Source organism: Arachis ipaensis, chromosome B7, assembly GCF_059453495.1.
Source record: "Arachis ipaensis isolate K30076 ecotype BB chromosome B7, ASM5945349v1, whole genome shotgun sequence".
Classification (NCBI taxonomy): domain Eukaryota; kingdom Viridiplantae; phylum Streptophyta; class Magnoliopsida; order Fabales; family Fabaceae; genus Arachis; species Arachis ipaensis.
This window is the reverse complement of record NC_142442.1, coordinates 136,178,860-136,192,309: the sequence shown is the minus strand read 5'-3', so window position 1 is coordinate 136,192,309 and position 13,450 is coordinate 136,178,860. Positions and strand designations below refer to the sequence as shown.

General features: G+C 26.5%; 1 protein-coding gene across 1 annotated transcript; it reads left to right on the top strand.

Annotated features, from left to right (window-relative positions):
- Window positions 1-7,354: 7,354 nt before the first annotated feature.
- Window positions 7,355-13,225, top strand: LOC107606070 (WAT1-related protein At4g08290). The gene is made up of 7 exons (XM_016308036.3): window positions 7,355-7,745; window positions 8,585-8,647; window positions 9,597-9,713; window positions 10,533-10,791; window positions 11,059-11,223; window positions 12,123-12,274; window positions 12,817-13,225. Exons 1-7 carry the CDS (start codon window positions 7,555-7,557, stop codon window positions 12,971-12,973), a joined length of 1,104 nt encoding a protein of 367 aa, XP_016163522.1. The 5' UTR covers window positions 7,355-7,554; the 3' UTR covers window positions 12,974-13,225.
- Window positions 13,226-13,450: the final 225 nt, after the last annotated feature.

Here is a 13,450-nt window from a genome sequence, read left to right as displayed (position 1 = left end):
CATACCATTGAAAATTTAAAAATTTTTGGAAGAAAAGTACAATACTGAACGATAAGAAACAGATAAGTTTATTATGATGGAATATTTTAAATTTATTATGAATGCCACTATGCCTGTTATGGATTAAATTCATAAATTACCAATCCTTGTAAGTAGACTTCGTGATCTACAAGTAGTTATCCCTAAATTATTACACGTTGGAGTAATTATTTCAAAAAAATGTTCATCTTGGATTACAGGAAGAAATTTTTACATCTTGGTAAGAAATTCACAATTGAAAAATTACTAAGGCATATACATATAGAGAAGAAAATTCGAAAATGTGATATTGTGTATCTTTCTCAAAGTTCTAAAGTGAATCATATTGGTGAAGAGACAACACCAATAAAAAAATTTTCAAAAAATTCAAAGCAAGACAAAAAGAGACAAAAAGAGAATTATCATTGTCACAAAAAAAGGACATCATTTCAAAAAATATAGACTTATGAAAAAAAAAGTACTAAAGACTAACTTAATAGAAGAGAAAAATCTAATTGCTATAGTTGCAAAAAAAAAGTACAAAATATACATATTGGCATGATTACAGAACACAACATGGCAATAAAAGAAAAAATTGTACCTTAGTGGATATGATTAATTCAATGTTACTAAATGAACAATTGTTTTACAATTTGTGGGGAGAAATATTATTGACATCATGTCATATCCATAATAGGATACTATCAAGACATAAAAAAGTTTCTCCTTATAAAATTTAGAAAGAAAGAAAACCTAATTTAAATTATCTGAAAGTGTGAGGGTGTTTAACCTTTTATAGAGCTCCTAATTAAAAGAGAACTAAATTGGGGGCAAGAGGCATAAAAAACATTTTCATAGGATATGCTCAAAATTCTAAAGCATATAGAATGTTAGACTTAGTGTCTAATATAGTTGTTGAATCAAGAGAGGTAGAATTTATTGAAAATAAAGTTATCAATGATTCAACTTTTAGTTCAGAATATCTCTAAAATGATACTAATATTTCATAAAAAATAAATAATCAAAATAATAAACGTCTAAGTGATAAAGAATTGATTAAATCAAGGAAGAGTTTGAGAGTGAGAAAAAAAAGACTTGGTCCAAATTTTATTTTTTCTCAGGCTATCACCTTTTTGGTAGAAAGAACCAGAAATTTTGTGACAAACAAGATTTTTATTGCGATAAACATAGAGAGTGATTCTCAAACGTTCAAAGAGGTTATGACTTCAAGGGATTTTACTTTTTAGAAAGAAGAAACAAATAATGAAATAGACTTAATATTATCAAACAATATTTGGGTCTTGATTGATTTACCTCCGGGATCAAAGCCTACAGGATGTAAGTGGATATTTAGAAGAAAGTATAATACTAATGATTCATTACAAACCTTTAAAGCAAGGTTAGTGGTTAAAGGATTTAGACAATAAGAATGCCTAGACTATTTTGATACCTACGCATATGTGGCAAGAATGATTTTTATTAGGACTCTTATAACATTAGCATCTATCACAAGCTTCATATACATCAAATAAATGTTAAAACGCCTTTTTTAAATGGAGATCTTAATGAAGAAATATATATATATATATATGGAGCAACCGAAAGGTTATGTGCTATCCAAAAATGAAAAAAAAAGGTTTGTAAACTAATTAAGTCTTTGTATGACTTAAAACAAGCGCTTAAATAATGGCATGAGGAGTTTGATTCAGTGATATTATCAAATAGCTTCTCACATAATAGTGCGAATAAATGTATTTACTCCAAATTTACTAAAGATTATAGAGTAATTATTTGTCTAAATGTTGATGATATGTTAATCATCAAAATAAATTTAGAAGAAATTTGTGTAACGAAGGAGTATCTAACTTCTAAATTCAAGATGTAGTATTTGAATAAAGTTGATACAATATTAGGCATAAAGGTGCATAAGAATGAAGTTGGCTTTATTTTAAGTCAATCCCATTATATAAAAAAATATATTGAAAAAGTTTGATCATCTTACAGTTAAAGAATTCAATGCACCCTATGATCCTAATTTTAAATTAGAAGAAAACATGGGAAGACCTATAGCACAATTAGAATGCTAGTGCTATAAAAAATTTAATGTATGCAATACATTATACCAGACCTAATAGAGCATTTGTTGTGTGCAAATTATCAAAGTTTAAAGGAAAACCTAGCATTGAACATTGGAAAGTTATAACAAGAGTTCTTTGTTATCTCAAAAAAATCATAAACTTGGTATTACATTATAGTGATTATCTCGTAGTTTTAGAAGGTTATTACGACGCAAGTTGGATTACAAATTTTTGTGATAACAAATCTACTTCAAGATGGATTTTTATCCTAAGTGGTGGAGCTATAAGTTGGACTTCAAAGAAACAAACATGTATTACACATTCTACTATGTAAGCTGAGTTTGTAACTTTATCAGCGGCAGGTAAAGAAGCGTAATAATTAAGAAAATTGTTATATGATATAAAGCTGTGACCATAGCAGATGACAACCATTTCAATCTTCTGTGATAGTGAATCAACCATGACTCGAATATATAATAAAATTTATAATGAAAAGTCTAGACATATAAGTTTGAGACATAAGTTTGTGAGGCAACCAATAGATGATGGTGTAATTACCATCACTTATGTAAGATCTCAAGGAAATTTAGCAGACCCTTTGACTAAAGGTTTGTCAAGGGATAAAATCAAATAGACTACTGCTAAAATGGGATTAAAATTTATTGTTGTTAAATGATGGAACCCAATTTTATTCTAGTAAACTATTAGTTTCAAGGTTTTATGGGTAATAACAAGTTATTTAACAATTGGAGCACTAAGGTATAGGGTTAGTGCTATTTATAATAAATTAAGAGGGTGAGTTAAAACTCTTAATTAATAAAATGATAATATTATTTATTAAAAGATTTCACCTATATGAATATAGAAGTGGTTTCGTTCTAATAGAAAATTTTAGAAGTTTTATTCTTATAAATATTCATGAAATCATGATGAGTACAAAGTCATATAAATGTTTAAAATTATAGACTCTTAAATTTAGAGGATATAAATAATGTGTGTGATTTTTGGTACTAGCATATGAAGTATAAATTTAATCGATTAGACACTTTTTACTTTTAGAACCTTAAAATTTACACTAATAGAATATTTAATCTTAATGACATATTTTTTATGCATATAATTGTATGATATTTAAAATTTTGTAAATAATGAGGAATTAAAAAGTATTTACAAATTTAATTAATTAGTATTATTAATATTAATAAATGGTTACTAATTGTTCATATATTATCAATTATAATAATAGTACATAGTAGCATTTGGCTAAAAGACATAATCTTTTAAAAATGGTGTATGTTTGAAATATTATATCTATTGGTTAGAGGGACACAACCCTTTAATAATAGTATATGTTTGAAATATTATACCTATTGACAATAGAAGAGTCACAATAACTCATGTAGGTGACAAATTATAACGAGGAGTGCTAGGGGACCAACAATTTTTGGTATTTGTAGCTATCAAATAGCCATCAATGATAATTTTAATGGTGTGAGATTGGTGTGAGATTTCATCCAATGGCTCACTTTTCCTTACTGGTTACATGATGGCTAGAATTTAGAAAAGTTGCTGGCCTCCAAGACTTTTCCAATTATAATTGCTATGTGCAATAGATACAAATAAAATCTTTGTCCATTATTTATACATACTAATCAAGTGTGTATTTTAACTATTAAGAGATTTTCTTTATTCAAAAGAGTTGAGAATTTTTTACTATTGCTAAGTAAGAAATTTTTAGGTTTCGTTGTATTTTAAGAGAATATTGTTATCAACCCTATAACAACTAAGTATGGAGACAAATATCTCTTTAAAAAAAGTGATCTAATATAGTCTTGAATCCATCTTCATATACCCAACAATTTCGCCATGCAATAATAACTCATTGGCTAGCGACAGATTTTTAAATAGATCTTAAATTCGTAACATATTAATCATTGACCTATCGAGTTGGGAGATATTATTGAAAAAAAAAAAAAAGAAAGGATGAGATTAACAACTAAGGTCAACATATCAGAAGACTATTGATTTCTTAGCTTTCATTATATATTGTTGTGCATGCTGAATAGGAAGCCAACTTGACATTATAGATTGATTTTTAAACTCAATAATTTTGAATAATTGCCTAAAAGTAACTTATAATCACTAAGAAACTGAAAGTGACATGCTCCTCGATATGCGGATCTACATTCACTCCTCACTCTTATCTTCAAAATTAGAAGATCATCCAGCTAGTTATGATGATTATGAACAATTTTTATTCTTCTGGGAACTTAGCTTGCTTTAATTCCTCTATCTATCTCTCCCAAGAAAATGAAGTTTCTATGATGAGTCCATACCCTCCAATCTTCTAAGCACAATGCATCTTAATCATAAATGGATATAAAGCTTCCATGGCATAAAAGAAAGCTGAAAAGGCAAACTTGTATTATTATAATTGGCCACAGCTATTAGCAATAATGTTGTTTGGGCCTCAAATTTAGGTCCTAAATTTATGATTTAACTTGCCTCTAATGGCACCAAAAGGTTGGTCAAATCCTAGAATTTTATTCATAAATAAACCAAATAATAAATGACTACTGCGTACTAATTCAATTATTATTTATATTATATTTATATATAGTTGGTTCTTTTATAAAAGTTAATAACTTTATAATAAAAGTTGATCATTTTTGCAAAAAGTTATAAACTTTTTGTGATGGGAAACAAGTTCATTGACATCAAAGGTTCATCCATTAATCTTAAACTAATGTATGTGGAATTAGACCCTAAGTTATAACTAACAAGTTTCACAAGATTGGTAATTCCTTCCAGAGAGAGAGAAAAAGGGCTCATGTATATTTATATTAACTTTCATTAAAAAAGAATGTTAAGTTCTTAATCAACTTTGTGAATTACCTTAGTGATGACAAAAAAATATACTAATTATGGGAATGGAAAGCGTACAAGACATGCAATGAGATGGTGAAGTTTGATCTCCCACTCTTGCAAGTATAAAGTAGTATTTTTGTGACAAATTGTGTAATTAATTGAAGGTTGGATGAGAAGTAAAGATATGAATTATATGAAGACACTTATATAGAGAGTTAATGGTGAAAATGGTTTTCGAAAGATCATGTTTATCTTAATATGATCTTTAAAACAAAAAAAATCAAATGTCTTAAATAATTGGTTATTAAAAAATACAATAGTAAATTAAATTAGCTTTTTTTGTTAGTTAGATAACGTTGCATGTCACAAAATAATTATCTCATCATATAATTGACAAAAAGACTAATATAATTTAAAATTGTATTGTTTAAAAATTAATTTGAAAAAAATTAATTTTTCAATAAAACCGAATTGATGCACATGTACTCTTTTAAAATCCTTTTTTATGATAATTAACTCCTTGATTTTTATACAAAAATATTATCTACACACTAGAATTAATCATTATATATTTATATATAAATATATGTATAATTTAATTTATTTTTAATGTATATTTTATATTTTAACATATATTTTACTTTGATAACTAAATTTAATGCCTGCCTGCTAGCATGGCTGGTTTTTATATATATTGGCCGGTAACTTAAAAATTCATTCTCTCCACTCTCTTGCTTAATTTGAATTAGGGATATTATTAGAGACTCAAATTTGGGTTCAAACAAGCTTACTGCTATAGTTAATATATAGATAATAATAATAATAATAATAATAATAATAATAATAATAATAATAATAATTCAGTAACAAAATCTCATAAAATGTGTTTGATACCGCTTAGGAAGATATTAAACATGGCCTTATCATTTGTTTAATTATGGGGTAGTTAGTGGTTGACATGACACCAAGCATTATTATTAAAGTTTAGTATATATATGTCGTCCAATTGCACCGATAGTAAGATACTGTAAATTCGAATTTCCATCAGCATAAATTGAAACATTGGAGAATTCCATGCATGAACAAAAATGAAAAGTAATACTCAAAATTAAATCACATGTATGAGAATATTAGAGGGGGTCATATTCACATGTTTATGAACTTGTTTGCTAAACGAGTGAACAAAACATGATGATTGATGAATTGTGATCCTCTCATACATAATATGCAGCATTATTCAACGTTAGTTTTACAATTAAGCCAATTATTTATTTATTAAAAAAAAGCTATATAAGAAAGTGTATTCTGAGTCACAGGTGGAGAAAATCAAGGAAGAGGGAATCAAACAAATTAAAGCAGATTGTCTCTAGAAGGGGTATCTCCAACAAATAATTAATAATCTATATTTATTACAGAACAAATATACTTTAAATTAGGATTTTACTATTAATTATAGTTTAAATTGTAAAAATACTCCAATCTACTTTCTTTTATTACTGTTCCTATAAGACAACTACCATCAAAGCTTTTTTTCTTTTCTTTTCTGTTAATTTTCAAACTCATATATTATTTAAGAGAAATTTATTTTTTTTAATTTCTTTTTATATCTAATTCTAGAAGTCATTCAATTGCATTATTAGCTATTTTAAAATTAAAAAACATACACATACATTTAGTTAGTATATATTGCCATAACAATACATATTCTAAAGATTTAAGCTAAAAAAAATATACAAATTTTTTTCAACTATTAATATCTAATAAAAAATAATAGAGTCCTGCTAGGGAATCAATGGAATATTTATACAATGGGAGTTAAAAAATAAACATCACTTATACTATCCAGAATAATCATCCGGAATACTAGGAATAATAAACATCTCATTTTAAAAATTTAAGCTGATTTTGGGATTCACCAAGGATCAAACTCTTAACCTTTCAAATTTAGAGCTCTAATACCATGTCATGATACCACTCATCCCAAAAGTTTCAGCTGATGAAAAAAGATAACACTAATGCTTATATCTCTAATACTAAATTGGACATTCCTAAACTTCTATTGTACATATTGTACAAATATTTCATTGCCTCCTATACTTTCTCAAAATAATATATATAAAAGTTTGACCTACAGAAGCATATATAACTTTAAAATAATGGTACCTAGTAATGGTGGCAGAAAAATACTAAAAGAATAGGAAAATTTATTATTTTTAATTAATAATTAGTTATTAATATTTAAAAACATGAATTAAAAGTATATTTTTAAATTATTAAATTTAAAAAATCAGATTAATAATTAAAAGTGACCACAAAAAATAATAAATTCTATGGTCTTTTAAAGTTGCTGACATTAGTATATCCCAACACCCAACATGCCTTATCCTCTTATTATTATTATTGATCTATGGGTGCCTAGTAGTAGTGCAATTTATATGGTCTTAATCATCACTACTACTCATTACCATCATAGACGCTGTTACTATATAAGGAAGGCCACCTCACACACTTGAGATATATAGAACCTACCTAGCTATATTAAAACATCATCATTCATCAATCTCTCTCTCTTTTACAAGAGAAAAAAAAAATGGGAGAAACATTAGTGATGAGCAAGGCAAAGCCTTATTTGCTAACTGTGGGGCTTCAGTTTGGGTTGGCAGGAACCTACATATTCTCCATGGCCAGTCTCAACCATGGAATGAGTCGTTATGTCTTTGTTGTTTATCGCAATCTCATTGCTGCTATTTCCCTCGCTCCCTTTGCATTCTTTTTTGAAAGGTCCTAATATAACTAGTTACCTTCTCTATATTCGTAGGAAGGGTTTCAGGTATATCGGGAATATCGGTGTTTCATTTTAATCGTTGATCTGAATTATAAAAAATATATATAATATATATTAATTAAAATCAACGGTTAAAATAACTGAAATACCGGTATTTTTGGATATACCTGATAACTTCTCATACTGATGTTGCCTTTCAATTTCAATTTTTGTTTCTAGAGTAGAATTATCAAAAGAAAAGAAATTAAATATAGAAGTATTTTCTTATTTTCAAAATACAAAAAATATAATTTTTTTTATATATTTTCATTATTTGACTTCAAATAATTTTCTACGTATGAGCTAGTCAAATATATATATATATATATATATATATATATATGTTTTTTCAAATAATTTTACTGTAAATATAATACATAATAGAATATCATATAAGGTTTTATTGTTATTTGAATTTCTATTTATGAGTTTTTGTTTTATAAGAGACAATATTCAAAGCAAAAATATAATTTTTTATATATATTTTCATTATTTGACTTAAAATAATTTTCTGCGTATGAGCTGGTCAAACCATTTTTTTTTAAAATAATTTCACTGCAAATATAATACATGATAGAATATTATATAATAATTTTATTTGATTTATATAGCTAAACTTTTTCAGTAAAATAAGGTTTTATTGTTATTTGAATTTCTATTTATGTGTTTTTGTTTTATCAGAGACAATATTGAAAGCAAAAATAATTTTTTTGTAACATACTATATATAGTGCATGTTACTTTTATTAATTTGAGTTTATGAAGCTAAGTAAAATGTTATGCTTCGATTGATGCAGGAAGGTTAGGCCAAAGATGACACTCTCTGTCTTTATTCGAATATTGGTTCTCGGGCTTCTGGAGTAATGATCTTAATCTTTTTCTATACCTAATTGATAGTAATAAATAACATGCATATTACTGATTAATAATAATTAATAATTGAAATAATTAGATGATGTATGCATGCTGATGTATGTGAAGATTATTTGTATTTGATTAGCATAAAAGAAAACATAAATAGTTAGTGAACTTTTGAAAGAATTTCTACCCGATATAATGTTAGTGAGGTATTGATTCACCAGAGGTTACATTACTAGAATCCCAACTTTTTTTAGTTTAAGATTTAAGAATTTAATTAATTAAATATGATTTGACTAAAGCCTTGTAAGAAAAAGTAAAAGTCTTAGGATTGTTTTCTTTTTTATTTTTTCATTCTTATAATTCAAATTTACAGTTTCTAATTAAAAAAAAAACAAATAATTACCATCTTAATAAATTCTAAGTCAAGAATTACTCATTAATAGAGTACAAAATAAAATTTAACTTTGTCTTTTTCGTTCTTCAGTTAAATTAAAGATGAATATCTCAAAGATTGATTATAAGGTGGTATTTGATTTTGAAAATAAGATAAAAAAATACTGAGAATAGTACATAAAAAAAATACAAAAATTAATATTTTTATATTTTTTTTTGTAGTGAAATAAATATAAGATAGAATAAATAACAAAAATTTTAATGTATTTTTATGTTTTTCTTCATACAAAATTTAGAATAAAAAATAAAATAATAAAAAATATAATTAAAAAAAATTGATAGTAATAACTAATATAAAATAAATTATATTTTTTTTCAGTATCTTTGTATCTTTACACTAATTTAATTTTTTAAAATATATTTTTATCTATATCTCATATATTAAATATAATTTTGTGTTTATATATCTATATCTTAATATTTTATATTTATAAACAATAGCAGTCTAATAGATGATAAACTAATTAAGATGGTTTATTTTGATGTTACAATTAGGCCAGTGATAGACCAAGGATTCACATTCTTAGGGATGCAATATACATCAGCTTCATTTGCATCTGCCATTATGAATGCTGTCCCATCCGTTACCTTTGTCCTAGCAGTCATTTTCAGGTAAATGCTTCTTTACTTTATCTTATACCTAGCTATAACCAACTGGATAATATTTACTAACTATTTATTCCAATCCAATACTTCAATTTGATGAAATTTTCAGTCTACGCTAATAATATGTTAATAATTATTAGATGATTTTAATGGGAGAGGTAATTTTTTTTTAGTCAATATCAGATTTTTTTTTATTTTAAATTTTAAAATTTAAATTCTATATTCTAAATTAAAATTTTAAATCTTAAATTTTTCAAAAGTAAAGATTAAAAAGTAATTTTAAAATAAAAAATTAATATTAATATTAATTACTTAAAAATTAATTTTATTTTTTTATTAAATATATAATTATTTATATAATTTTAAGATATGATATCAAAATTTTTTACTAAAATATCTAAAATTCGTCATATATATATATACTTAATAATTTAAATTTTTGGATAAATAATCTCACTAGGATAGATGATTATTAGTTTCATCTATTTATTTTTAATATTACCACTTGTGGATATTCTCCACATACGTACCACTTACATGCATGTGTTAATAATAACTAATAATTTAATATAAAACCAGAAAAACTATCAAAAAATTAAAGAATTGACTTTCATATTAATATTATAGAATTACTATTACTTTTAATTTAAATTTTAAAAATATTAATAAAATAGGGATTAACTTCAAACTTACAAAATAAATAATATAGAGCAAGAATTTTCACTGGACAAAATCTTTAAAAATTTATAAGTGAAAAACATTGTTTACTTTATAAATTAATTTTTAAAATTAAGTTAGACATACTGAATCTCAATTCTAATACAGAATAGAGCGAGTAAACGTGAAAGAGGTGCGAAGCCTAGCAAAGGTGATTGGGACATTGGTAACGTTTTGTGGCGCATTGGTGATGATACTCTACAAAGGCCCTATTATGAACCTTTTTGGTTCTTCACACGCAATCCATGATGATAATCATCACCACCATGATTCAACTCACTCCACTCAGAGCCTCTCTCATTGGGTCTCTGGAACTCTCTTTCTTTTTCTCGGTTGTGTCGCTTGGTCATCCTTCTACGTGTTACAGGCAAGTTTTCCAATTATATTGCTCTAATTAATATTTCCCCATATAGAAAATGTATAGGTAATCAACAAGATTTTTGAACAATGTGTAAATAATGTGAATTAATAAGGTTAAAAGAGTAAATTTAATTAATAGCATTAAATTAGGGTGTAGTGTATTTTCATTTAATTGGTTGTTGTTCATGTTGTTCAAAATTTTCATTGTTCCTAACACTTCCCTTTTATATAATATTGTTGTAAGAAAGTCTAACAAAATATTATCAATCTACAGTCTGTAACGTTGAAAAGTTACCCGGCCGAGATGTCATTGTCCTCCTTGATATGCTTGGCGGGTGCTTCGCAAGCTTCCGTCGTCGCTGCGGTGGCCGAGCATCACTCCGGCGCTCGCCCTTGGATCGTTGGTTGGGACTTCAGGCTTTATGGTCCTCTTTACTCGGTTCGTCATCACTACTTACCATTATTATTTGAAGATAAAGATTTATATACAATGAAAAATGCTAGGGAACTAGCAATTTTGGTGTTTTGTAACCATCAATTAGTCATTAATAGTGTTTTTAATGGTGTCAGATTACATCTAATGGTAGAAAATTACTCACTTTTATTTTGATGGTTAAGTACTGGTCAGAAAACACAAAAATTGCTGATCTCATAGACTTTTCCATATACAATTGTTTTCATACAATGATTCCACCACGCTAACAATTGTCAGATATTAATTTCACATGAATACAACTAACTACATGTGAATTTTTACCTTATTTAAATTGAGATTAAATAGACTTAATTTAATTTGAAAAATTATTTTATGAGATAAAAATTTTGATATATATAAATTTTTTTTTTAAGTGATAGAAGCTTCTCTTTGTCTTTGATAATATCTCGACCAGAATTTGCATTATTTTCCTTCTAAATTTTTATATAAATACCATGTGAGGAACAACTGAGTTAAGTGATGTAAATTAAGCATTTTTTCTAAACAGAAATGGGCTTATGATTTTTTTTTCTTTTTGGGTCTGAGTGGTTATGGAACTTGACATTACTTGTTGTTACATGAAGAACATATACAAGAGTGTATATATCCAATTCTTTGTCATTGAGTGAAATTTATTAGATCAATAATAAATATAATTTAATTTTGATACACGGTGTAAAATAGTTTTACATGTGTATCTAATTATATTATGTCACATCAGTACAAATAATTACCTTTGACATTAACCGTGTGAATAGTCATCCAAAAAATAGATGTGATTGTAGCACTGTATAAAATATTTTAAACTCTAATAAATAATAATTGAAGTGTTACTAATCAATAATATTTGAACATTATTGCAGGGTATAGTTAGCTCAGCCATTGCGTATTACGCGCAAGGGTTGGTGTTACAAAGCAAAGGGCCAGTGTTTTTAACGGCATTTAATCCCCTTTGCATGATCATTGTTTCCGTCTTGGGCTATTTTCTTCTCTCTGAGACTCTTCACTTGGGCAGGTACATTTCTTTCTTATTGGACTCCAAGCCCAGCCCAATTAAGGCCCATATTCTTAAAATCACCAAAAAGAATCAATTCTATACACTTTCTTAAATCATAATTAAGATATTAATATAAAACAAGATCCTTTTTTAAATATAATTAAAAATTAAGATATTAATTATGATACTCTTAAAATATCTATTTAAAATGCACGTTAACAAGATCCTTATTCATATACTAGGAATTGATATCATCAAAGCAAATTCTTGAATAGATATAAGTTTAGGTGGAAATTCAGGTGCAGTCGACTTCACGTGAAGTTGATACTTGAGAGCCATTTCAGGTATCAACTTCACGTGAAGTCGATTTCACCTGAATTTTTACCATAAGTTTAATAATTTATACCATAATATGTACTCACAAAATAATTAGCCTCTAAATAAATTGACGTGTTTTAAAAAAAATTAGTAGAATTTACTTTTACTCTGAATGTAAGTTGTTATATTTATACTCATCCAAAAAATGTTTATTAATTTGTTTATGTAATTTTGAATGGCAGTATCATAGGAGCAATTATTATAGCAGTGGGTCTTTACTCTGTGGTGTGGGGTAAAGGAAAAGACAGTTCTGACCCCACTATGACGCCGACCACAACAACAACAAAGCAAACAGAGTTGCAACAAAAACAACTCCCAATTACATCATCCGATATCTAATTACAGATTTCCTAGAAGGCAATCTTAATTAACTGATCCAATTCATGCACGTGACAAAATAATTGAGCCATTTTTATGGATCCTGTGCTTTTTGTTGCCATGAAAAATCTAGCACTGTTGTTAGGTTGTATTATTTATGCTTGCGGTTTCTTAGCATATAATTGTGATCATGATTAGGTTGCTAATGGGGGGAATGTTCTTGAACAATTATATAAATCAGCAAGAAAATTATATTTGTACTTTCCATGTAAAGCTATATGCTTTTTTGTTTACATTCATGATCATTTGGATTTCAACAACAAAATAAGCTAATAAGGGTTATGGTGCAGTGTAACGATCATCAATTCGATGGCCAACCAAATTCGATCCAAATTCATTATACATACGGTTTTAATATGAAAATGATCTAATTATAAAATTAAAAATAATATAAAAATTTAATTAAATTTTTTTTTGAGAATTTAACTAAAAATTTAA

Bases quoted from the DNA above. Each gene is read 5' to 3' on its own strand.
- LOC107606070 (XM_016308036.3), top strand. From the start codon at position 7,555: ATGGGAGAAACATTAGTGATGAGCAAGGCAAAGCCTTATTTGCTAACT. The intron at 11,224-12,122 runs GTTCGTCATCAC...ACATTATTGCAG, and splicing joins TTTATGGTCCTCTTTACTCG to GGTATAGTTAGCTCAGCCAT. The intron at 12,275-12,816 runs GTACATTTCTTT...TTTGAATGGCAG, and splicing joins GAGACTCTTCACTTGGGCAG to TATCATAGGAGCAATTATTA.